Source organism: Podarcis melisellensis, assembly GCF_964234715.1.
Source record: "Podarcis melisellensis genome assembly, chromosome: 7".
NCBI classification, from domain to species: domain Eukaryota; kingdom Metazoa; phylum Chordata; class Lepidosauria; order Squamata; family Lacertidae; genus Podarcis; species Podarcis melisellensis.
In genome coordinates, this window is record NC_138539.1 from 2,981,939 (window position 1) to 3,008,430 (window position 26,492).

Below are 26,492 nucleotides of genomic sequence, written 5' to 3' on the forward strand. Positions count from 1 at the left end.
AAGGCCCATATGCCACAAGCGGCCCACGGGGGTCATTTAACCAGCCCATGAGCCGCCCCCAAACCGAGCTGCCCACTTGGCGAGTCCCTGTGCGCTGTGCTAAACTGGTGCAGCACAGCGTGGGGACTCGCTTCTTTGACGCCGGAAATCACGTCTGCACAGACACAGATGGCAGAAATCATGGGCTGATGCACGATCCGGCCCACAGACGGATCTCCGCTGGAGTGAACCGGCCCAGGCAAGGTAAACCTTGCAAAAATAACAACCGTAATGTAAGGCTTTCGAAAAGTTAAAGCAGCAGTAGAGTAATAACGTATTAAAAGCGCAGCAACTTTCTGTAAACTGAAGTCCTTGTGTCCAGACCCAGAGACCCCAGAAGGAGGAGTGGTCAGTAGGTGACAGTGACGTCACCTGTCTGGTGTGAATAGGCAGGGAGTTCCAAAGTGAAATATCGAGTTCTTACAGAAGTGGAACGGGCATTGGATGGCACCTGTAACAGCACCACTTCTCCCCATCAAAGCCATCTGGTGGGCATATTTAGAGCAAGGTGATCTCACAGGTGAACCGTTCCCAAGTTGCTAAGTTGTTTTATCTGCTAATAGTAACACCTTGAACTTGGCATCAAAGCAAATGGGCAACCATTGCAGATCTCTATAGTTTTTAACCTGCACTGTTGTTTTTTCCACGTTCTTTAAAAGTTGTTATTAAAAATGGCTGGTGGTGATGGATGGGTATCAAGAAGCCTGGGACAGCCAGAGGAATTGTGGGCCATCGGGCATCCCTTCCGCAAGGCAGGGCCAGACCAAGGCAACTTTGCTACCCAAGGCAGAACGTCAAAAGATGGGCTGTTCCCAAGTCACGGTGCACTGTGTCAGTGTCAGAAACTAAGATATATAAGCTTGGTACCAATTGGCTCCTTAAACCAAGGTTACAGTGGCCCAAATAGAACGTCTAGTGCCCATTTGGATATTTTCTGATTTTTATGGTTTACCATACATTGTAATTGGAGTGCTATTTTGTATCATGCAGCTTTTCGGACTGATGAAGCATGTAGCGAAACCTGTAATATATCCTGAGAACAGGTCTCCTTTTGCCCAACTCAAGACCTATTGAGGAACATCTCATCCAGTTCAATCTTTGAAATACATCTTTGAAAAACTTTTTCACATTCTCCAGTGTGGCGAATCCTTGCCATTGTGGTGGCATGGGGTTGCTGTTCTGTGATTGGACTTACGCTACTTGTTGAACGGTTCATTTATCCAGTCTGTATAACATTTATTGCACATGTCACTTGTTAGGATACAGTTGTACATTTATCCATTCCATGTTTACAGTATCTCCAGGCTTTGTTTTGTACATGGCACCTTAGTATGTTTGTTGCTTGAATGGTTGCAAGTCTATTTCTATTCTAGTTATTATTCTGGTACAGTGGTACCTCGGGTTAAGTACTTAATTCGTTCTGGAGGTCTGTTCTTTACCTGAAACTATTATTAACCTGAAACACCACTTTAGCTAATGGGGCCTCCTTTTACCGCCACGCCGCCGAAGCCCGATTTCTGTTCTTATCCTGAAGCAAAGTTCTTAACCTGAAGTACTATTTCTGGGTTAGTGGAGTGTGTAACCTAAAGCGTATGTAACCTGAGGTACCACTGTAAATTTGGTTTTATACTTATAAGCCAGTTTGTGGTGGTGTTGTTTTGTTGTATAGTTCAGATGACAACCTTGAGCTGGGTTAAGAGCTTTGAGAACTGAAACCGCATATCTATTGGCCTGTTCTGTCCTTTTTTGTTAAGGGTGATGCGGACCATTCATAATGTAGGAATATTCTTCACATCCGTGGGCAGGGCAGTGGGGTTTGGGGTAAGCAAAGACAAGCTTCAGCTATTTGCTATAACCTCGTTCCCTGCTCCAGCTCAGCCTGCACAGAAAAGGCATTTTGGTTCTAGAAATTCATTCCGATTGCGCAGATAAAATATGTCTGATAGAATTCTACAGGACGGGGTATTGGTGTGTGAAAACAGCCCAGATCCAAAGATGCTCAGGGATGCACCTCCAGATAGCAGAGACTTCAGGAACCATCCTTGCACCCAGGCATCTTCACTTGGTTGCGGGTTCAAAATGCTCCTGGCGCCTGGCTAATTTCGAACACTGCGCAGTATCTGTCGGGGGACTGCCATCTAAACCAGGGAGGGAGGCAGGTGGGGCGTTGGGATACAGAGAGCCCCCAAAACTCCTGAGGAGCAGCTCCGCTTCCAGCGGTGGGAAAAGCCACACCTCCAGTGGGGAAGAGAGGGAAGGAGCCAGCCAAGTGGGGAAAGGGGTCGAGGATGCTGCTGAGAGCCCAAGCGCCTCACCTCGCCAGGTTGGCCAGGAGGGATGCACACCAGTTCCGTCGCTCAGCCTGCGCAGGGGGGTGAAATGTAAGGAGGGGAGGCGGCGGCTTGGGGTGCCGAAGTTCTTATGTTGGGGGAGAAACCAGAAGGGGCCACTCCCGAATTCTGCAAGTGACTAAGATGGACATGAGCTTTGTGGTTCTGCACTGTAAATAGTTTGCACATAGCTATCAACTTTCAGATTTGAAAATAAGGGATCATCAGCCTCGAAAATAAGGGATCAGCAGCCTCACCTGTCCTGGGGACAGTCTACGGGATATCTAACAATCCGGGATAGCAGCGGGAAGCAGCGGGAAACAGCGCTCGAATAAGGGAATTTCCCGCAAAAAAAGGGAAGGTGGACAGCTATGTGTTTGCACCAATAAAACCTGTAAAAGACAGGTCAGAGGCCTGCCTGGTTACTCACGAGCAACCACCCCCAGCACCTGACAGTATCCAAGGCATGACAAGCCATTTTGTCACTCGAGGCCCAAAATCCTCTCCCTGGGAGTAAAAATATCGCAATAATAATGGATGTTTTGAAGAAGTAACCCTTTGACACCCAAGGCAGCTGTCTCCCTCTGCCCAACGACAGAGCCGGCCCTGTCCTTAGGAGGACACCCTACTGAGCTCCCCGGTCTTGGCGTCCCTTCTCATTCCCAGCCCACTGTCCTGACTTCCCCTCCGTCTCCAGATTTCTCTCGAGGGGGGCCACTTAGTAAGAGAGATTCCCAGGCCCGGGCTAAATGCAAACGGGTGATGGCCTGGAGTTTCTTGACTGCATCCCGGCGTTTCCAGGGCAACCGGGCCCTGCATGAGGCTGGCCATGTGGAAGCGGTTTGAGAAAAGGAGAGGGGCCCCGGGAACAAAGGCTGTTTCACTCCCAGACTGGAGGCCTGCGTGGCGGGTTACGTGTTTCGAGGGAGACGGTCTGCACATTTGGCTGAGAGGCGACTGCTAAGTACTAGGCACGAATACGAATCAGCCCGGGGGCAGGCGGACTCTGTGCAGATATTCAACAGGGACATCCCTCCCTCCCTTCTCGCCTTCGTTGCTTCATCTCTAAGCTGGGGAGAGCTGCACCTGTTGAATTCTGCCTGTGATGAATTGAAAGGTTCGAAGCCTCGACCAAGAAACTCTTTCAGTGAGAAATGCAACGTTCTCTCTTGGCTGTAAACAACATGAGGGTTAGTGTTAAATTTATTAATTGAATCCGTATAATCTAGATTAATTCATTCCACATAAATACCACCCTGGGAATCTTATAAATTGCCTCTTAATATGAAAGGAATGAGATGGCAGTGGGAACTTCAAGTTAATTAATGCAGAATATTATTATGATTGTTGTTGTTGTTGTTGTTTATTAACCTGACCTTCACCAGAACAGCCCACGGCAAGTGACAGCAATATAAAATACAGCATTAAAAACTATTTAAAACAATTTCAAATCACTTCCCATGAGGTATCTCAATGCAATTTGTAATGCAATGAAAACCTACAGAGAAAAAAGTGCACATATAAAAAAACAGTTAAAGCATTTGCATATATAAAGGCAAGCTTGAAAATTATATATAAATAACAATGATTTTGAACAATAGCAACAACACAAATATATAAAATCAGTTCTAATCCAATGCAGATGTCAACAAGGATGAAATGCATGAATCACAGGCAGTGGTCGTTGCAATTCCCAGTGTCAGGGGATCAAATCTATTACACACATTGCTGAACCTGATTGCAATCACGCATATAGTGATTGCAATACTTAATGAAATGATTTCTCTCTGGGTTACTGTTATTTACCTTATTTCATATACCGAATTTAATTTTCAAAAATCTATTTAAAAAAAAAAAAGAAGGGAGAATCTGGAAACAGTGAGGTGAAGTGGGTGTTTTTGAGCAAGCCTAAACCTACCAGGACTTTGGAAAAAACATTGAAACATGTTCCTCTCTTTCTTCCCCTCTCTCTTTAACTTGCAGTGGACATTAGGGAAATTAAGGAGATCCGCCCAGGGAAGAATTCCCGGGATTTTGAACGATACCCGGAAGATGCCCGGAAACTGGATTCGGCTTTGTGCTTCGTTGTCTTATACGGAATTGACTTCAGGCTGAAGACCTTGAGCTTGGCTGGTCAGTGGGGGCAATGGGGAGGAGGCTGGGGGAGAGGGGAGGGTGAATATTTACAGCCCTTGCCAGGGAGGGAGGTGATTCTTGCCACCTTTTCAGTCCCTTCCAAGCCTACGATTCTATAAAGACACCAAGTCCATTTCATTGACTAGAAAGTTGAGGCCTGGGAGAGGAGGAAGGTGCTTTTCTGACCCCTTTCCTGGTCCATTGGCCTGCATACGCAAGCAGAGACCGCCTCTTTTTACCTGGAAATTCGCTTGCAACCTGTTCCCTCCCTCCCTGGGTCGCCATTAATAGCAGAAGAATGAGATTTGGAAACCGAGCTGTTTCCATTTGCAGCGTCTACTTTCTATTAAGCAAACCGAGACTGTCTGTGGTTACACCTCGCTCGGATTAGCATAGATGGCAGATTACTTTCTCCTAATTAGGCAGCGCTCTGAGATAATCGCCCGAGTTTCTCGCAGGAGCAACCGACGCATGGCAGCAGGAGTTGTGGCGAGAGGAGGGTTCTCATCGCCTGATTTCCAGCCTGTTGCTCTTTGCCAGAGCCAATCCTATGCTCCTGGTGGTTTTTGTGGCACCCTGCCTACCTTGCTGCTGCCTGGACCTCCAAATGAGCAGCAGCAACAGGACCGTCCCAGTGCTGGATTTATGTACAGTGGACGCTCGGGTTGCGAACGTGATCCGTGCGGGATACACGTTCGCAACCTGCAGCATTCGCAACCTGCGTCTGCACATGTGCGGGTTGCGATTCGGTGCTTCTGCGCATGCTCAAAGCATGATTTAGCACTTGGCACATGGGTGACTGCCGAAACCCGGAAGTAACCCATTCCAGTACTTCCGGGTTTCGGCAGTCCTTAACCCGAAAAGACGCAACCTGAAGCGGCTGTAACCCAAGGTATGACTGTATAAGCTAACCAAGCTATAGCGTAGGGCATGGGTAGGCAAACTAAGGCCCAGGGGCTGGATCCGGCCCAATCGCCTTCTCAATCCGGCCCGCGGACGGTCCAGGAATCAGCATGTTTTTACAGGAGTAGAATGTGTCCTTTTATTTAAAATGCATCTCTGGGTTATTTGTGGGGCATAGGAATTCGTTCATTCCCCCCCCCAAAAAAAATATAGTCCTGCCCCCCCCCCCAACAAGGTCTGAGGTACAGTGGACCGGCCCCCTGCTGAAAAGGTTTGCTGACCTCTGGGGGCCCAAAAAAAATTTAAAGGGGAAAAAACCTGAATGTACATTTCCAAAATATAAGATAAAAAAACATATAAAATAAAATGTACATACAGCAACAGTGTTTTGCGTTGTGTAGGCTCCTAGGATGTAAGTCTGCTCCCTAAAATTTCACTGGTTTGCTCATTTCAATATATAGGGGGCCTACATTTTGCAGGGACTGGTTGCAGGGCAACATGTGCAAGTGGCTTTAGATACTATTAGGTCCATAAATTACCATATAGCACCCCCAAAGCCGGCCCTCCAGATGTTCTCCGCTTGGCTTGATGCTGTTTCTGGAATCGAAAGGGTGATGTTCTCAGCCTGTTTTGTCTGCCTCTGGCCTCCGGCCAGGACAAATAAGCATCGTATGACTAACGCAACGCCTATGGGGTGTGGCGCACCTGCCTTCCGCTCTGCTTTTACGGCAGGATTCAACTCTCCCTGTAATTTTCCCACCAGAAAACATCCCTATTTCCCTTTGTGCGAATCCACGCTCCAGTTTCCCTAAAGGGGAACTTCCGTATCGGGTGTCACTGGTACGGTACAAGGCTTTGCATAGCAATGGACGTGGGAACAGAGAAAGCTGCCATACCCTGAGCCCAGACCATTGGGTCCATCCAGGTCAATATTGTCTACTCTGACAGGCAGCTGCTCCCCAGGGTTTCAGACAGGAGTCTTTGCCCCCAAGCCTAACCAGAGCTTCTGGGGAATTTCTAGTTACCCAAATATATCACACGCACAAAATATCAAAACAGCAGCCTATAGGCTGGGGCTATAATAAAATTAATAAATGAAGTTGACGGGCTATGCCAAAATGGCTAAAATGACCGGAAGAGTCAGAAATCAGGAAGACCAAACATTTTAATAAGGAATGGGGAAAATACATAACTTATCTTAAGGACCATTGTAAACAGTTAAAATCGTTAGTAGGATTGGAATATCACTTGTAGTTTAAGGGTGAATTCTAGATATCATGGAAGAAGTAAAGGATTTGGGTTGTCATAAAAAATGCAAGAGGGAATGATTACTAATCTGAAGGCAGCCCTGTTTAGGGAAGCTTTTAATTTTTGATGTATTACTGTATTTTAATATTTTGTTGGAAGCCGCCCAGAGTGGCTGGGGAAGCCCAGGCAGATGGGCAGGGTATAAATAAATTATTATTATTATTATTATTATTATTATTATTATTATTATTATTATTATTATTATTATTATTATTTGACCCACAAATGGGAAGATGGAGGTCCAGGAGATTCCTCGGAATCTTGTTTTTATGATTTATGTTTGATATATTTCTGTAAATTTTTAATTTGAAAAACCAAATAATTTTAAAAATAAAATAAATGCAGCCAAGTGATGTTAACAGCCAGCAAAAGCTTGAGAAAATATCTGATTTTTTTAGCCGGCACTGAAACGGCACCATGCAATCATAGAATTGTCGAGTCGGATGGGACCGCGAGGCTCATCTTTTCCAACCCCCAGCCATGCAGGAATCTCAGCTAGAGAGATTTCACACATACACACTTGCACTAAATAAATAAATGCGCATATCAGGAAGCGCAGTGCAGTGGTTAGAGAGTGTCAGACTAGGACCTGGGAGACCAGAGTTCGAATTCCCACTCAGCCATGAAGCTCTTTGGGTGACTTTAGGGACCAGTCGCAGCCTCTCAGCCTATCTTACCTTGTGGGGCTTTTGTGGGGATTAAATGAGGAAGAGGGAATCTTGTGCACCAAGCTCCTTGGAGAAAAAGGTAGAATATAAATCCAATAAACAAAGAAGTGCAAGTAAAGCATACGGAAGGGAGGGTGTTTGTCTTGGCGCTCTCTCATCCAGAGCTGTTTTCAGTCTCCCAGTCACTTGTCTGCAATGTTCCAACCAGAAACGTTTCTCCAGGCAAAAAGAGACAGGTTAATCTGGGCTGCAGGGAATCTGTCAGCAAACTTTTTCAGCAGGGGGCCAGTCCACTGTCCCTCAGTACTTGGGGGGGGGGCAGACCATATTTTGGAAAAAAAATAAAAATGAACAAATTCCTATGCCCCACAAATAACCCAGAGAAGCTGTCCAGGGTTGCAAAGACTGCGGAGAGAATAATTGGGTGCACTCGTCCCACCTTGGATCAAATCTATGCTTCCAGCTGTCATAAGGAACCTGCAGAGATAGCACAGGATAGTGCGCACCCCGGAAATGATCTCTTTCAGCTTCTGCCTTCTGGAAGAAGGTACAGGGTTATAAAGACCAGGACTAGCCGCCTGAGAAACAGTTTCTACCCAAATGCATTTTGGTTTTAAACGCAGTGTAAGGTAGTCTTTGTGGGAGTATATTGTATTTAATTATGGGGTATCAGAGTTTTTAGGGGGCTAACCAGGCTGGGATAGCTTGGGATAGCAGGCTTGTTGGGTTTTGAATGTCTTACGTAGATTTTTCAATTTCGTTGTTCTGTATAGGACAATGACAATAAAGATTATCATATTGTAAATAAAAGCACACATTCTGCTCATGTAAAAACACCTGGCTGGCCCCACAAATAACCCAGAGATGCATTTTAAATAAAAGGACACATTCTACTCATGTAAGGGCACGCTGATTCCTGGACCATCCACGGGCCAGATTTAGATGGCAATTGGGCCGGATCCAGCCCCAGGGCCTTAGTTTGCCTACCTATATGCCAGTCCCTCTTGCCATCTTCCTTGTCAGAGTCTTCTACTTCGTGAAGACACATCCCTAGGGGTCCATCGACTACATTGAAAGCTGGAGGGGTTAAATGTTCTTTGCGGCAAGCAGAGCCTCTTACTCGGTTCCTGGCTAGATCCCGATGGGGATATAGGCGGCGGTTTGGACCTTTTCTTTGAGCTGAAGTACAGGCAGCAAGGTCTCCCCTCCATCTTCGTTCTCTGCCGTTCTCTTTTCCAGCCTTTTGCGAAGAAGATGTCAACCTCTGGGTGGCCGGCTTGAATTGGCTGCTGACGGACACGCAGCGGTCACAGACGCCGCTCCACATCGAAAGGTGGCTGAGGAAGCAGTTCGACTCGATGGACAGGTCGAGAGAAGGCAGGTGAGTGAGGAGCGCCGTTCTCTCCGGAATGGCTGCAAATCGGGGCCTCCTCTCCAATTGTGCGCCATCGCAAGATCGCAAACGCTTCCTTCGTAGCCCAGTTTGCGCCTGGGCTTGCGTCGCTCCTCTTGTCCTGGAACCAGTTTGCAAACTGGTGTCCACAGCAGCAAACGGCTGTACTTAGTTATGGGATGTTAACATAACAAAAGGTATTATTTGATAAGGATTATGGTGTGAAATTATCGTAATATATTCAAAGAGAGGTTCCCTCTGGTGAGAAGCACCTTTTTTTTACATAAAGCACGATTGGTGTTGTTTAGGCATTTAGTTGTGTCCAACTCTTCGTGACCCCCTGGACCAGAGCATGCCAGGCACTCCTGTCTTCCACTGCCTCCCGCAGTTTGGTCAAACTCATGCTGGTCGCTTCGAGAACACTGTCCCACCATCTCGTCCTCTGTCGTCCCCTTCTCCTTGTGCCCTCCATCTTTCCCAACATCAGGGTCTTTTCCAGGGAGTCTTCTCTTCTCATGAGGTGACCCAAGTCTTGGAGCCTCAGCTTCAGGATCTGTCCTTCCAGTGAGCGCTCAGGGCTGATTTCCTTCAGAATGGAGAGGTTTGATCTTCTTGCAGTCCATGGGACTCTCAAGAGTCTCCTCCAGCACCAGAATTTAAAAGTATCCATTCTTCGGCGATTAGCCTTCTTGATGGTCCAGCTCTCACTTCCATACATCACTCCTGGGAAAACCATAGCTTGAATTATACGGACCTTTGTTGGCAAGGTGATGTCTCTGCACGATTCGTTTCTTTCAAACATTTGACGGTTATTTTAGTGCTGGACAAAATGGGTTTTAAAGGGTAAAGGGAGTGATTTTTGGCATTATAGCTGTTTGTAACAGACGCTGGAACTTGAATCCAAGACTCCAGCAGCCTGTTCCAAGCAGGACCTCTGGGATAGCTCAGTCAGTAGAGCATGAGGCTGTTATCTCAGGGTCGTGGGTTCGAGTTCCACGTTGGGCAAAAGATTCCTGCATTGCAGAGGGTTGGATTAGATGACCCTCATGGTCCCTTCCAGCTCCACAATTCCAGCTCCACAAATCTATGACCCAGGTCCACAGTGCCATGCTTTCATGCATAGGGAACGAAGGAACCGGCCCAATAATTTAACAGTTCAAACTATGTGTGGCCAAACCACTTTGGGGTTTTCCTTAGGAGACTGACGGCCCGACTGCAGTCTGGGGATTAGTGCGTCTGCATAATGACCTTCTGTGCAGGGTTGGCTGCTTGATGAAATAGCTTCTTGGATTTGCCCAACTCTCATCTTTGAGTGGCCAGCAAATTATTATTATTATTATTATTATTATTATTATTATTATTATTATTATTAATACCCCACCCATCTGGCTGGGTTTCCCCAGCCGCTTTGGGCAGCTTCCAACAGAATATGAAAATACAATAACCTGCAAGGTTTCCAACATAGTATTAAAATACAATGGTCTGTTAATCATTAAAAGCTTCCCTAAAGAGGTCTGCCTTCAGATGTCTTCTAAAAGTCTGGTAGTTGTTTATCTCTTTGACATCTGAGGGAAGGGCGTTCCACAGGGCGGGTGCCACCACCGAGAAGGCCCTCTGCCTGGTTCCCTGGAACTTGGCTTCTCACAATGAGGGAACTGCCAGAAGGCCCTCGGAGCTTGACCTCAGTGTCCAGGTAGAACAATGGGGGTGGAGACGCTCCTTCAGGTATACTGGACTGAGGCCGTTTAGGGCTTTAAAGGTCAACACCAACACTTTGAATTGTGCTCGGAAATGTACTGGGAGCCAGTGTAGGTCTTTCAAGACCAGTGTTATGTGGTCTCAGCGGCCGCTCCCAGTCACCAGTCTAGCTGCCGCGTTCTGGATTAGTTGCAGTTTCTGGGTCACCTTCAAAGGTAGCCCCACATAGAGCGCATTGCAGTAGTCCAACCGGGAAATAACCAGAGCATGCACCACTCTGGTGAGGCAGTCCGCTGGCAGGGAGAGTCTCATCCTGCGTACCAGATGGAGCTGGTCAGCAGTTGCCCTGGACACAGATTTGACCTGCGCCTCCATGGACAGCTGTGAGTCCAAACTGACTCCCAGGCTGCGCACCTGGTCCTTCAAGGGCACAGTTGCCCCATTCAGGACCAGGGAGTCCTCCACACCTGCCCACCTCCTGTCCCCCAGAAACAGTACTTCTGTCTTGTCAGGATTCAACCTCAATCCTGCCTCGAAACAAGAGCCGCCTCTTTTCTGGGGCACGAGAAATGAAGCTTGCCGAATTATCCATGGGGGTGAACAGAGGGAAAAGTCCCAAAGGCCGGCAAGCGAAAGAACATCTCAGCTCGACACCCGTGGAACTCACTGACACAAGATGGTCGCTGACCTAAATACCATTCCGGAAAGGATTAGGCAAGAGGCTGGGCACGTCGGGCCTTTGTCCACTGTGCCGTGTGATGGCAGTCTCTCGCAGGAATCTCTCGCTCTCCCGCTTCCTATTTCATCCAGGGAAGGATTTGAAGTCGTTGACACAAGCGTGACTCTTCCGTGAAAGAAAGGCCAAGTTGGGAGGAGAGCTGAGGGAGGAAAAGCAAGAGAGGCCGAGCACCCGAGGCTTTTTTCGTAGTAGGAGGTGGGGGCTCTGGCCTGACAGCCCTCCCCCAGTATGCCAGCGATCTGTAAACAGGATGCCGAAGAGGAAAAGATGGGAGTTCATGCAGGAAGAGATGGGCGTGGAAGCGCAGTAAGGAGAAAGCAGAGAGCCAAAGGAATTGTTTTCCCCACAGCTGTATATGCCACACAGAGCTGTCATTAGCCGTCTTCAGGAACTGTCTGCAATCAATAATAATAATAATAATAATTTGGGGGGGTGCAGGTGGCGCTGTGGGTTAAACCACAGAGCCTAGGACTTGCCGATCAGAAGGTCGGCGGTTCAAATCCCCGCAATGGGGTGAGCTCAAGTTGCTCGGTCCCTGTTCCTGCCAACCTAGCAGTTCGAAAGCACGTCAGTGCAAGTAGATAAATAGGTACCACTCCGGCGGGAAGGTAAACGGCGTTTCCGTGCGCTGCTCTGGTTCGCCAGAAGCGAGTTAGTCATGCTGGCCACATGACCTGGAAGCTGTACGCCGGCTCCCTTGGCCAATAAAGCGAGATGAACGCCGCAACCCCAAAGTCGGTCACGACTGGACCTAATGGTCAGGGGTCCCTTTACCTTTACCTTTAATAATAATTTATTGTTTATACCCTGCCCATCCGGCTGGGTTTCCCCAGCCACTCTGGGCGGCTTCCAACAAAGTATTAAAATACAGTGGTCCATTAAACATTAAAAGCTTCCCTAAAGAGGGCTGCCTTCAGATGTCTTCTAAAACATTATTTTGTGAGGAATGGTGTTTTCAGCCTTCTTGTTATTTCCCACTGGATTAATTTTGAATTCGCTTTAATCCCGCTTGCATTCTTTCAATCAGTTGCTCATTTTAACCCCGGAGGGATTGGTCCAAGGTGCAACTGTCGCAATTACACTTGGATTATTCTATCAAAGCATCCATTTAGTCTCCCCAGTCTTGTATTAATCATATGCTTAATTTAATCCCAGTGGAATTTAATTTAAAAAAAGAAAACTAAAAACCAACAACCTCGGTTTAATCCAATTTGGATTTCAAAATACGCCTAATCTCGTGTTATTTCATACTTTTTAAGATCGGTAGTGTTCCTTCACAGAACAAGCCTTTCCAGCAAGCTCTTGAGATTGCAGCAACCATTTTTAATCCGCAATTTATGCTGAAATTCCATGTTGGACTTAAATGCGCATCAGGTAAACAGGCTGATTGGGCTGGAATCCCTCTGATAAAACTCAACAGCCCTTACAACAACCCTGAGAGGTAGACTAGGCCCAGAGGCAGCGACTGACTCCAAGCTTCGTGGCTGGCTGAGTGGAGGATTCGAACCCTGCTCTCCCAGGTCCGAGTCTGCCGCTCTAACCATTACGCCACGCTGCCTCGCAAGGGTTGCGCAAGGGATCTGTCACACCTGGAGGGGAAGGAACACGATGGCTACTACCATCTCCGGCTTAGCATTTTGGCTGTTTCCGCAGTCCTGTTTCGTTCTCCCCTCACAGGCCTGTCACCTGCAGAGCTACCTGTGCAAGCTGGATGAGAGGAAGGGACCGAGGAAGGGCTTTAACCGCCCTCTTCCTGGGACACCAGCACAGCAAACCTGGCCTGCAATGCACAGAGCAGCTGGTTTAAGTTAGCAGAGGTGGAGTCACCGGGAGGGAGCTATTGAGCCAAGGCTTCACCCTGCTGCCACCTGCCGCCCGAGATGGGGAGCAGCAGGTGAGCTCCAGCCCCGATGGGACCCTGGCAGTGCCATGCCTAATAGGATTGCAGCCAAGATGGGCGAGGCTGTGACCCTCCTTGCAATGGACTGCCTTGTGGGTTTCCTTTTTTTTTGCATTTTATTTATTTATTAACATTCATATATATATGAATGTTAATAAATTAAAAACCTTTTAATGAGGGTGAAAGAGGAGAGCGCAAAATATGGTCTGAAGCTCAACATCAAAAAAACTAAGATCATGGCCACTGGTCCCATCACCTCCTGGCAAATAGAAGGGGAAGAAATGGAGGCAGTGAGAGATTTTACTTTCTTGGGCTCCATGATCACTGCAGATGGTGACAGCAGCCATGAAATTAAAAGACGCCTGCTCCTTGGGAGAAAAGCAATGACAAACCTAGACAGCATCTTAAAAAGAAGAGACATCACCTTGCCAACAAAGGTCCGTATAGTTCAAGCTATGGTTTTCCCAGTCGTGATGTATGGAAGTGAGAGCTGGACCATAAAGAAGGCTGATCGCCGAATAATTGATGCTTTTGAATTATGGTGCTGGAGGAAGAGAGGACGGGGAGCTCACCCCGTTGTGGGGATTTGAACCCCCGACCTTCTGATCGGCAAGCCCAAGGCTCTGTGGTTTAACCCATAGCGCTTACAATTCTGTGTTCTGGGAAAGAAGATCATAAGGTACGGGTGGGTAGGTTCACGGGGGAGAATTCAGTCTGGTACTCTGGACCCAAGCCATTTAAGGATTCAGAAGTCAAGCCCAGCGCTTTGAATTGGGCCTCAGAGACACCTGATTTGCTTGCAAAACGCCCCAGATTCAATCTCCAGGAAGGGCTGGGAATTTCCCCTTCCCTAAGACCCTGAAGAGGGGATGCGGGTGGTGCTGTGGTCTAAACCACAGAGCCTAGGGCTTGCCGATCAGAAGGTTGGCGGTTCGAATCCCCACGACGGGTTGAGCTCCCATTGCTCAGTCCCTGCTCCTGCCAACCTAGCAGTTCAAAAGCACCTCAAAGTGCAAGTAGATAAATAGGTACCACTCCGGCGGTAAGGTAAACAGCGTTTCCGGGTGCTGCTCTGGTTCGCCAGAAGCGGCTTAGTCATGCTGGCCACATGACCCGGAGCTGTACGCCGGTTCCCTCGGCCAGTAAAGCGAGATGAGCGCTGCAACCCCAGAGTCGGCCACAACTGGACCTAATGGTCAGATGTCCCTTTACCTTTAAGACCCTGGAGAGTCCCTCTTGGACAGCATGAACAATGCAGGGCTAGACAGAGCCCCAGCGGTTTGCCTCGCCCCGAGAGCGCTTCCTGCGTTTCTCATGCTTCAAAATTGACATCATGTCTGCTGGCTGACCACCGTTAACAGCCTTGGCAGCCATATTCCACGGTGGCTGCAACATCTGAGAACTCTTGCTCATTTATTTATGTTCTAATTTATTTATTTCCATTTATGAATCATTTCCTATAAAGCCACTCTCCCAAGCCAGCCTTGTCTCAGGCCGTTTAAAAGCAATCTAGCCTGGATGTGACTAAGCGCCTGGCGTGTGAATTACTTGGGGCCAGATCACTTGCCTCGAGGAGAGATCCCAGCCGGCACGTCCGCTGAGGCTGGGAGGGGAGAAGGAGCTCTTGGGGTCACCAGTTGGACAGGGAGGAGCAGCTGGATCCAAGACTATGTGCAAAACTGTGATCCTGCATCTTCGGGGGGGGAGGACAGCCCCAAAATGATGGTGTGCTCACCCCAGAAGGAATAATAATCTGCGGCAACCATACGCTGACGGCTGGCTCACGTTCCCGCTTCTTAAATAGCAGCTCCCTGGTGCTGCAGGCCTCTGGTTTGCTTTGCAAGATTTAGTATCTCCTTCATGCTGCCCCCTTGATACTTGCATGAAAACAGTGTTTACCGTATTTTTTCGCTCCATAAGACGCACCAGACCATAAGACACACCCAGTTTTTGGAGGAGGAAAACAAGAAAAAAAATATTATGAATCCCAGAAGCCAGAACAGCAAGAGGGAAATGGCTTCTAACATAGCCTCTTGCTGTTCTGGCTTCTGGGATAGCCACGCGAAGCCTCTTGAGGGCGGGGGGAGCCTTCCTCCCGCTGTCCTCAAGAGGCTTTGTGCAGCTAAGCCAGAAGCCAGGACAACAAGAGGGATTGCTGCGCAGCGATCCCTCTTGCTGTCCTGGCTTATGGGATAGCCGTGCACAGCCTCTCCCGGGCAGCTGTCCTGGCTTCCCCTTTCCCTTCTCCCTCCTCGGGGAAAAGCCCCCAAGAGCCGCACACACGCTCCACGCGGCTCTTTAAAGGGAGCGCTGAGCAGAGCCTCCCTCCTGCATTCGCTCCATAAGACGCACACACATTTCCCCTTACTTTTTAGGAGGGGGGAAAGTGTGTCTTATAGACCGAAAAATACGGTAGCTTTTTGTAGCTGGAGTCAGTCCAAGCCCTCCCAGGCCAGGTGGGAAAAACCAGCAAGTTAGGGAGCAGGTCTTCCGGAACTCGCAGCTAAGGTGGTTTCTGCCCCTGAGCTGTCGGCCCTTGCCAGCCTTGCGGATGTGCTCTGGCAGCCACAGCGCCTCCCCTTGGTCTCCCCTCTACCCACAAAGCAGCTGATGGCAGGCTGTCACCCTAGTGCAAGCATGTCCAACTCTACAGACACTGCAATCTACTCCCAGTATAATGAAGCTGGCAGTGATCTACCCATTGTCATTGCCCATAGTTGCTAATCTTTTTGGGGAAAGGGTCAACCAGAGATGTTGAGCTTTTTTAGTGGGGAATGACCAAAGTTATTGGGCTTTTGGGGGTAATGATTGCATAACATCGATCACCAACCAGTCCACAGCCCTCCCTCCTTTCCCCAATCGGACGCCGACAAAGAGAGAACCAGCTTTCAAAGCAGGAAAGGAGGCAGCGGAGGTAAATAGCGCCGGGGGAAGGCGCGTCGCAATCGCTCAAGAGAAACTCGGCTATCATTTTTATAACTCCCGCGATCCACCTGTATCACCCCGGCAATCTCTGGCCACCCGGTAGCGGTATTTAACTCCAACTAAGCCAAAATGTATAAAGCTAAGCCAATTATGTATGAGAAGTGCAAAATGATAGAAGGAACATTCTTTCCTATGTGGTGGCCTTACAAAAGAAAAAAGAAGAATCTAAGGGCTATTGGGAAATTATATATTAAAGAGATTAAAAAGATGTTTAAGTTGATGATTCCCAAGAAACCTGAAGCTTTTCTTTTAGGAATTATAGATAATGATGTTCCAAAAGAGATGGTTACCTTATTTATGTATACAATGACAGGAGCACAAATGTTGTATGCCCAAAGATAGGAAGGAGACTTTCCAGCAAGAGAAGATTGGCTTTTGAAAATGATGGAGTACGTGGAACTGTCAAGATTGACAGCAAAATTTAGAGACCCAAATGGTGAAAAATACCCTGAGGACTAGAGACCTTTTATTGATTATTTAAAGAACTATTATAGCGAGAGGAAAACGCAAGCAGGAAAACGCAAGCAGGACTTGAAATATGAGCTACAGTGTGAATTATTAAGACAAATGGGTTAATTTGAATGTATAGGCGAAATAATGCAGCATTTAAGAGTAAATATGGAAACCATGGAAGGAGAGGAAGGGAAGTCAATTGATAAAGTAACTTAAGGTCTATGTTACACACACACACACACACACACACACACACACACACACACATACTGTATTTTGCCATCTATAAGACGCCCCCTATTTTGGGGGATTCTGGTTTGAGAAAATGGGGGGAGATACTATCTGTGTATAAGACGAGCCCAGATTTTGAAATTTATTTTAGAGTAAAAAAGAGTCATATACACAGAAAAGTATGGTGTGTGTGTGTGTGTGTATAATTTTTTTTAAAAAAAAATGGGGGTACCATTTTGGGCTTGTAGTGGAAGGGTGAGTAGATCCTAACGGTCCAGAAAAGAATTGGGGGGGGGGGGCTTTGTTCCCTGTGTCTCTGTCACATGCAATGGAGACTCCTGACTCCATGTTCCTCTCTCTGTTGCAGCATCACCCCCAAGGATCTGAAGGCCATGCTGCCCCAGGTCAACTACCGCGTGCCTAACATGAGATTCCTCCGGGACAAGCTTCTGGTAAGGAAACCCCTCTCCTCGTTTTTCCTTCTCACGCTGGACCTCAGAAGAGGAAATCTCTCGGCAAGGGGGGGGGGTCTGCTAAAAAGGAAGCTGACGGAGAAAGTCAGGGCTGCTTGGGGATATTCCAAACCACAATGACAGGAGCTCACCTGGAATCGGGAAAGGCTAAGAGGATGCCAGCATGCCTAATGAGCCGAGTCGAGGAAGCTTTTAGGCAGAAGACGACTTCCTTCTGAAAACGGAAGTCTGGTTTAAATAAGGAGAGCAAAAAGGGAACACAAACTTTGGTAAAAAGTAATTGCACTGGGCTTGTGTCTTCCAAGAAGGCAGGGCAATCAGCACTCACAGTGTTGGGATCGGGGCCAGTAACATAGGGTCCTATTCCTCCCTGGCTGACTGTGCATTTAGCCAACCTAAAACTACCAGACTTTTAGAAGACATCTGTAGGCAGCCCTGTTTAAGGAAGCTTTTAATGTTTGATGTATTACGGTATTTTACTATTTTGTTGGAAGCCGCCCAGAGTGGCTGGGGAAGCCCAGCCAGATGTGCGGGGTATAAATATTATTATTATTATTATTATTATTATTATTATTATTATTATTATTATTATAAAAGGCTCCAGCATTACATTACCTGAGATGCAAGGACTGGTGGGGTTGGGGGCCTGATCCGTGCTCAGTCAATGCAAGCTTCATTAACCCTTTCCCTTTTTGTCCTCTGCCCACGCAGGAGGTCGAAGTCCGGAATGAAATCACCTTCAGCCACTTTGCACACTTCTATAAAAACCTGATGTTTGATGCTCAGAAATCGGTAAGGACATTTGGGGCGCTCTGTTTTGAGTTCTGTTGAGCTGCTGTAGAGTTTTTATTGACCAGCTTTAAAAAGAGAGAGAGTAAAAGTTCTTTTTTTGTTTGGTTCCTATCTTGTGATAGTTGCAGGGTTTTCTCACACTTTTTAGAAAGCCAGCCTGAGAATAACAACAACAACAACAATAATAATAATACAGTAGTACAGGATCCTTTCCAGAGCTCCAGTTGGATCCCAAGGTTTTCGCAACCGGAGGGACCACTTCTGCGCATGCATGTGCGGTAATAACCCGGAAATATACTTCCAGGTTTGCTGCTTACGTATCCTGAAGTTTACGTAACTGGAGGGATACATAACTGGAGGTACTTTATATTGATATTTAATAAAATTGATATGTAATAATGATATTTATTTATACATACATACATGCATACATACATACCCCTGCCCATCTGGCTGGGTTTCCCCAGCCACTCTGGAAGGCTCCCAACCAAATATTAAAAACATAATACAGCATTAAACATTAAAAACTTCCCTAAACAGGGCTGCCTTCAGATATCTTCTTAAAGTCAGATAGTTGTTTATTTCCTTGACATCTGACGGGAGAGGCAGATGGCCTTCTCGGTGGTGGTGCCCGCCCTGTGGAACGCCCTCCCAGTGCAAGAAAGAGCACACTCCTCTTTGTCCAGTAGAGTCAGGCATTGCTCTCTTGAAGGGGTGTCACTTACCGTAAGTGACCAAATGCCAAGAAAGGATCCTTTCCCCCTAAAGTCCTCATAGCACCCTCAGCCTCAGAGATGCGGCTGGTATGTGTATCGTTTTCTTCGCCAAACTTGGCCAAAACATCTCCCTTTCACACCTCCAGCGATGGTTTCTCGTTAACTGGGATGCTGCTTAAAAATCTGTCCTTTAAGCGTTAACCGACCGTTGGTCCTCAGTCTTGGTTAAAGTTTGCTGCCCTCTCCTCTTTTTATGCATTGTCTGAATTTGAAATGGCAAAAAAATAAAACGTATAAATATTTGCAGCCTTAATGGCGGCAGAAGGTAATGGAATATACAGAAATAGCCAAATTAACAGGGAAAATTAGACGACAGGGAGAGGAAACATTTCAAAAAGAATGGGAAAAATTTATGTCGTATATAGGAAAGATAAGATGAAATAGTGAAACTAGGAGAATTGGAAATAAACCTCATAACGGGAAAGATTAAGAAAAGTGAGGGATAATGAAAATAATAAGAAGCAAAATGTATAAGGAGATTAATATCTCCTGGGCTAACACCCCAGAGGACAGGATCACACTTCAAAACAACCTTGACAGATTAGAGAACTGGGCCAAAACAAACAAGATGAATTTTAACAGGGAGAAATGTAAAGTAATGCACTTGGGCAAAAAAAGGAGAGGCACAAATACAAGATGGGTGACACCTGGCTTGAGAGCAGTACATGTGAAAAGGATCTAGGAGTCTTGGTTGACCACAAACTTGACATGAGCCAACAGTGTGACGCGGCAGCTAAAAAAGCCAATGCAATTCTGGGCTGCATCAATAGGAGTATAGTATCTAGATCAAGGGAAGTAATAGTGCCACTGTATTCTGCTCTGGTCAGACCTCACCTGGAGTACTGTGTCCAGTTCTGGGCACCACAGTTCAAGAAGGACACTGACAAACTGGAACGTGTCCAGAGGAGGGCAACCGAAATGGTCAAAGGCCTGGAAACGATGCCTTATGAGGAACGGCTAAGGGAGCTGGGCATGTTTAGCCTGGAGAAGAGGAGGTTAAGGGGTGATATGATAGCCATGTTCAAATATATAAAAGGATGTCACATAGAGGAGGGAGAAAGGATGTTTTCTGCTGCTCCAGAGAAGCGGACACAGAGCAATGGATCCAAACTACAAGAAAGAAGATTCCACCTAAACATTAGGAAGAACTTCCTGACAGTAAGAGCTGTTTGACAGTGGAATTTGCTGCTGCCAAGGAGTGTGGTGGAGTCTCCTTCTTTGGAGGTCTTTAAGCAGAGGCTTGACAACCATATGTCAGGAGTGCTCTGATGGTGTTTCCTGCTTGGCAGGGGGTTGGACTCGATGGCCCTTGTGGTCTCTTCCAACTCTAGGATTCTATGATTCTATGAATATAACTAACAGTAGTTGTAAGTGAATACAGACAACAAGAATGGTGTAAACAGGAGGATTTGTTTGTTTATGGATATGCAATGGACAGATATGAAAAATGAATAACAATTTACAAAATGGATGGAAATAATGCGATAAAATTATATGTGATATAAAAAACAAGAAGAAGGAAGGAGGGAAGTCAGCGCTTAGGAGCAAGTATAAATGTAAAATGCAACACATTATGTGTATGTGGAGTATGTAACCGGAAAACTAATAAAGATTATTTGAAGAAGAAAAAGACATTTGTAGCCTTGCCCATGTCCTGATTGCATTGCTGATCGCTGTGTCTCTTCTTTACGTTTCAGATCATTGAGCAGCTGGAGCTGTCCTTCCCCTTACGGTAAGTAGGAACCTCCCTGAGGCTGGGATCGCTCATTTCCTGTCCCTTGGCCTGAGTCTCCATGTGTTCATTGAAACAAAAAAAGCAGCACAGATCAGGAAGGGTGTTGGCAGGTTTGAATAGCTGCCTCCCTTCTCGCCAGCCTGGTGCCCGCTAGATTTTCTGGACTACAACTCCCATCAAACACAGCATCGTAGGTCCATGCTGCCTGGGGCTGGTGGGAGTTGTCAAACACCCCAATCTTCTGGGGGCACCGGGTTGGAGAAGGCTGTTAGAAAGAAGCTGGAAAGGTGATAACAGCTTCTTTGAAACACCAGATTTGGATAAAACCTTCCAGCCCAGGATCCACTTTCCCAAAGTGGTTAACCCAGAAAGATGGGTGTGACAGCAGCACTCTCCTTGTGGGTCCCAGTAAGCGGTATTTGGTGGTATAGTGCTTCTGCACAAGGAGGTTCTATATATGACCAAGAGTAAGCTAACCTCAAGGGATTTGTCTAATTTTCTGGAAAGCCATCTCAGATAAATGCATGGGTTGCAAAGGCAGGCCAAAGGAACTGGGTATAATGTCCTGGGTCCCTCTGCTCCAGTTTTCTTGCCTTCTGAACAGGCTCAGACGTCACAAAATGTCCTGTGCATGGGTTTTTTTGTGGCTGGGTTCATGGGGTTTTTGTGGCCACTCTCTTTCTCTCTTCGACTCTCTCCCTAGCAACGTGGACCGGCCAGAACTCTGCCAGATCACGGTGTACGACTTCCAGAAGTTCCTGCAATACGACCAGAAGGTATTTGCAAAGAGAGGAGCGCTTAGTTAATTCTGCGGTGGAAGGTTGGGCTTGGGAGAGCCTCTCCTGCTCAGAGTAGCACGACAGAGAAAGATCCGCTTGTCCCATGAAAGTAACGCATTAACCAGTTTTCCTTGGTAACTGACAGCTGGCAGGTAGGACATTGGAGACCTTTTCGGAGCTGGCCGTAAATCAACCAACCGCTTGGTGCTCTTGCACTGTGAAAGCAGCTAACATCATGGCAAAGCTGGCTGGAATTATTATTATTATTATTATTATTATTATTATTATTATTATTATTATTATTAATACCCCGCCCTCTCTGTTGCTTTGCAATGAAGGTTGGATTTCTCCAATTAAAGCAATCACAGGATTCGTTTTCAGCCTGGAGAGATTTCACCCAGGGTCTGTTTGTGATGAGCTCTGATGTCGTTCATACTTACCTTTTTAATTATTATTTTTTATAGTTTTTTATTGACATATATTCAAAGACGTACGGAAATACAGTACATACCCATTGCAAAGTATCTTTTAAAATAATATACTGAAATTAAGCAGCTACTTAATATAAGAAAGAGCAAGGGCAGAAAGGAGAATAAGAAATAACTAACGAGAGAGAAGGGGCCAGAAAGAGAAAGAGAGAAGAGAAAAAGGGATTAAATAGAGATAAAAGGCTATCCTTTCCAGCTCTGTCCTGCAGCCAGATAACAGCCAACCATTCTATCTTCTATAAACTAGTATATTTTTCAGTCTTCAGATCCAGGTTTTACAAGTTCGTTTTCTCTTTCACGCAAAAATCATTACTGAACATTTGTTAATTTTTTACAGACTTACTTACTTACTTACAACGCTCCCCTCCTTACCTTTCTCTCCAGGAGCTGTGGGCAAGTGACATTGCCAAAGTCCGGGAGTTCATGTGCAACTACCTCCGGGATCCCTTCAGCGACATGGCGGAGCCCTTCTTCCAGCTGGACGAGGTGGGTGGCACCCTCCCCGCCTCACCCTGTGGGGCACCAGAAGTCAGCTCTCCATAGAGCACGCCCTGCCAGCTTCCATTCTGTAGACGCAATCACAGAAAGCACACTTCAGTGTCTTCCAATTAACTCCAAGGCATTGCAGCTTGGATCTCGAGTTTCCATGAGCTGAGATCTGCTCACAAGAGAACCCCATGGAAAGGAGCAACAACTTTAACCGACCTGCTCTTCTCCTAGCAACCCTCTGTGCCCCTGTAAAGGGTTGTGGGACTATGAGGAAGATGGCATAGGGGGCTGCAGGGAGACTTGGCAAACATTCCCCTCCCCATAACCTCGAGTGGGAGGCAGTGTCCATTTTGAGCAGAAGGAGCCAACTCCTGGAATTTAGCAGCCTAATTGAAATTTCACTCATGTGTTCACCAGGCATATGACCCCGGTTCTGAAAGACCAAATTGGCTCCCAGTATGTTTCCGAGCACAATTCAAAGTGTTGGTGCTGACCTTGAAAGCCCTAAATGGCCTCGGTCCAGTATACCTGAAGGAGCGTCTCCACCCCCATTGTTCAGCCCGGACACTGAGGTCCAGCGCCGAGGGTCTTCTGGTGGTTTCCTCCCTGCGAGAAATGAGGTTACAGGAATCTAGGCAGAGGGCCTTCTCGGTGGTGGTGGCGCCCGCCCTGTGGAATGCCCTCCCATCAGATGTCAAGGAAATAAACAACTATCTGACATTTAGAAGACATCTGAAGGCAGCTGTAGTAAACGAAAATCTGCCCTTATTCCCTTATGGGGGACACAAGAGCCCTTTGAAGGTTCTGCATTGGTCAGAGAAAATAACAGAGGCCAACCAGAGAATATTGAGAAGCAAAGCAGCTAGTAAGCCTGATCTTTATTGAACTGTTGCAACAGCGTGCCCACTTCACACGCAGGAAAAGAGGAGGACCCCGAACCAAGGTGTGCCTGCCCGTATATAGACATTTTACATTGCCAACCCAGGAGTCCAAGACCACCCCCAGAAACATCATACCTACATCACAGAAAGGGCAGTCTACAACAGAAATTTGAGTGCGTTGTTTACCTCCTGTCTGGCAGGTTACCTGTTAATGGTCACTTGATTGGATACTCTGGGGAGCCTGTCCAGTCTTTTGTAGTGATAAATACTTAGTTCCTGAGCCAGGTCACAGCCTCACCCTATTCATACACAGACACTTAAGACAGGATTTGTGAATGAAAAGACAATGGGGAGGCTTTTCCATTTTCCTTGATCTTGCAGAGAAATCATTTGGTCAGTTTGGGAATCCAAAATGGTTCCACGGCTGTTTTCCTGTGCTGCTTCAGACATGTGGTTTATATATTTATGTACGTGTTTGCTTGGTACATTTATGAACATTTATTATATATATATAAGGCCTTAATTTTTTTATTTCACAACCCTGTTTAGAGAAGTTTTTAATGTCTGATGTTTTATCTCTTTATTATTGTTATTATTATTATCATTAATTGGGAGAAGCAATTAATTAATTAATAGTGGAAAAAAGGACTCATGTAAATGAGGACCCTGCAGCTGACTCCAGCCAGACCACATTTGCGGTGCTCACCTAATTCTGCGAGTCTTTATCCCATTCCCCAGCTGACCTCTAACTGGTTCCTCTCTCCCCTCGGCTCCCCACAGTTCCTGACGTTCCTCTTCTCCAAAGAAAACATGGTCATGGACTCCAGGTTCGACCGAGTGGTGCCGGAAGAAATGAACTACCCTTTGACTCAGTACTGGATCTCGTCCTCCCATAACACGTAAGAGCATTCCTGGGCAACACGGGTCCTTTGCTCAGAGGGCAGCCTCTGTTGTGTTGAAGCATGGCTGCTGGGTCGAAGCAGCAGAACTTCTGAACCCCGGCCCAGCCACAATGGCACAGCTGGCAGGGCCCCTGTGTCTTACGAGGGAACCATAGAATCACAGAATTGTAGAGCTGCAAGGGATCCCCAAGGGGAATCTAGTCCAGCCCCCTGCAATGCAGGAATCACAGCTTTAAGAAAATCCCTGATAGATCGACACCCAACCTCTGTTTTAAAACCTCCGGCGAAAGAGAGTCCACATTCTGAGGGTGTTCATTCCACTGTTGCACATCTCTTATCCTGATGTCTAGCCAGAATCTCTACCCTTTTCCTTTGACAGCTGTCCATGGAGGCACAGGTCTATTCTGTGTCCAGGGCAGCTGTCTACCAGCTCCATCTGCTATGCAGGATGAGACCCTCCCTGCCCGCAGACTGTCTCGCCAGAGTGGTGCATGCTCTGGTTATCTCCCACTTGGACTACTGCAACGTGCTCTGCGTGGGGCTACCTTTGAAGGTGACTCAGAAACTGCAATTAATCCAGAATGTGGCAACTAGACTGGTGACTGGGAGCGGCCGCTGGGACCATATAACACCAGTCCTGAAAGACCTACATTGGCTCCCAGTACGTTTCCAAGCACAATTCAAAGTGTTGGTACTGACCTTGAAAGCCCTAAACGGCCCAGTATCCCTGAAGGAGCGTCTCCACCCCCATCATTCTGCCCAGATGCTGAGGTCCAGCTCTGAGGGCCTTCTGGCAGTTCCCTCACTGCGAGAAGTGAGGTTACAGGGAACCAATACAGAACAACAAACCCCTGTGTTGCAAACTTAACACAACAAACAATACAAGCAACACGCAGACCAGTATACTAGATAGCACTGTAATTCTTATTGCATAATATACATGATTTAGTAACAAAAACAAAATGTGTGCACTTGTAAATTCTCTAATATATTTGAAATCAATTGAACACACGTCTGTCAATCTTTGAAAGTCCGCAGAAGTATAAGAAGACTATGGTGGAAACAGTCAGATTATCCGGGATCCCTGTCCGTTGTTATTCACCTACTACTTTGGCACCATGAATGCCTAAAAAAAGCTTTACCGCTTAGCCCACAGGATAGCATCTATTACTTAGGTGTCTCTGCCTCTTACAGGTATCTCACCGGGGACCAGTTCTCCAGCGAATCCTCTCTGGAAGCCTACTCCCGCTGCCTCCGAATGGGGTGCCGCTGCATAGAACGTGAGTCTGACTTTCAGGGATCTTTGCCCGGTTTGGCTTCCGGGTGCCAACTGCTGGAAACCACAAGCTGGGACAGTTGCTCTTGGGTTCGAATCCTGATTGTGGGTTTCCAATTCTGGGCACTTGGTTGGCCACTGCAAGAACAGGATGCTGGACTCGGCAAGCCGGTGGCCTGATCCCGCAAGCTCTTCTTAGGTTCTTAATTTGTTATTTATTTGGAGGATTTGTATTCCACGTTTCGGCCAAATGGGCTCCCAGAGCGCCTTGCATAGAGTCAATTAAAACAAGACAATTTGCACATCTCAGCCAGTGTCTCATAGCACTTGCTTTTCCAGGCAGTGGGCAAAGAGGGATTTTGCAAACCAGTCCTGGTCTGTGGCTTTCTGTGCCGTGTTATCTTTCCATCTCATAGCTCAGAAGCAGGCAGACTGGGATTAAACTGAAACCTGCTACAGCCTAGGGAGTTAGGCTGTTAAGTGAGAGTTCTCCTGAGCATGCACAGAGTTCTTTTCTGTAAGCACTGGCCAACCTCAGCTCAATCTCTCATATCTGATAGTAAAGGGCAGAGATTCCAGCAGGATTCAGATGTGCCTTTCTGCTCTTTGTGCTCCCCCAAAAGGAGAAAGACAAACAGATGCCTTCATTTGTGTGTGTGTGTGTGTGCGCGCATTTGTGTGAGTGTGTGCCTGTAGCAAAGGGCCGGGCAATCTATACATCAGTATTATGGTTGTTACCTGATTGAAAAAATCTTGGCCAATGAATTGCGTGAATTGGGAAGCCGATCAAATAATTAACTGATAGTTCCGCATATGACTATAAACCAGCCTTCTCCAACCTGGTGCCCACCAGAAATTTTGGACTACAGTGATGAGAATTGTAATCGAGGTGATATTTAAAGGCAATATTAAGTTTAGAAATGCATTAACAATATAAATTTAAACGAAAGATTGGCAGAGAAACTGAGGGAAGTCAAAAAATCGAGGAATGTGTGATAAAATGTGAATTGATTGTATAAAAATGTTTTGAAAATGAATAAAAATATTTTTTTTAAAAAAAGAGAGAGAATTGTAGTCCAAAACCAGGTTGAAGGAGGCCGGTATCCATAAAAATTCTG

At 46.7% G+C, this 26,492-nt stretch overlaps 1 protein-coding gene across 1 annotated transcript in view; it reads left to right on the top strand.

The window, feature by feature from the left end:
* The window catches only part of LOC309373984 (1-phosphatidylinositol 4,5-bisphosphate phosphodiesterase gamma-1-like), an 86,013-nt gene that overhangs the window by 24,680 nt on the left and 34,841 nt on the right, over positions 1–26,492 (top strand). The window contains exons 2-10 of the mRNA XM_081918654.1: positions 4,353–4,502; positions 8,624–8,765; positions 17,151–17,235; positions 17,968–18,048; positions 20,522–20,556; positions 21,263–21,335; positions 22,211–22,312; positions 23,977–24,095; positions 25,293–25,378. Of these exons, the coding sequence (XP_081774780.1) occupies positions 4,353–4,502; positions 8,624–8,765; positions 17,151–17,235; positions 17,968–18,048; positions 20,522–20,556; positions 21,263–21,335; positions 22,211–22,312; positions 23,977–24,095; positions 25,293–25,378 (873 nt within the window). The remainder of the gene's footprint in view (positions 1–4,352; positions 4,503–8,623; positions 8,766–17,150; positions 17,236–17,967; positions 18,049–20,521; positions 20,557–21,262; positions 21,336–22,210; positions 22,313–23,976; positions 24,096–25,292; positions 25,379–26,492) is intronic.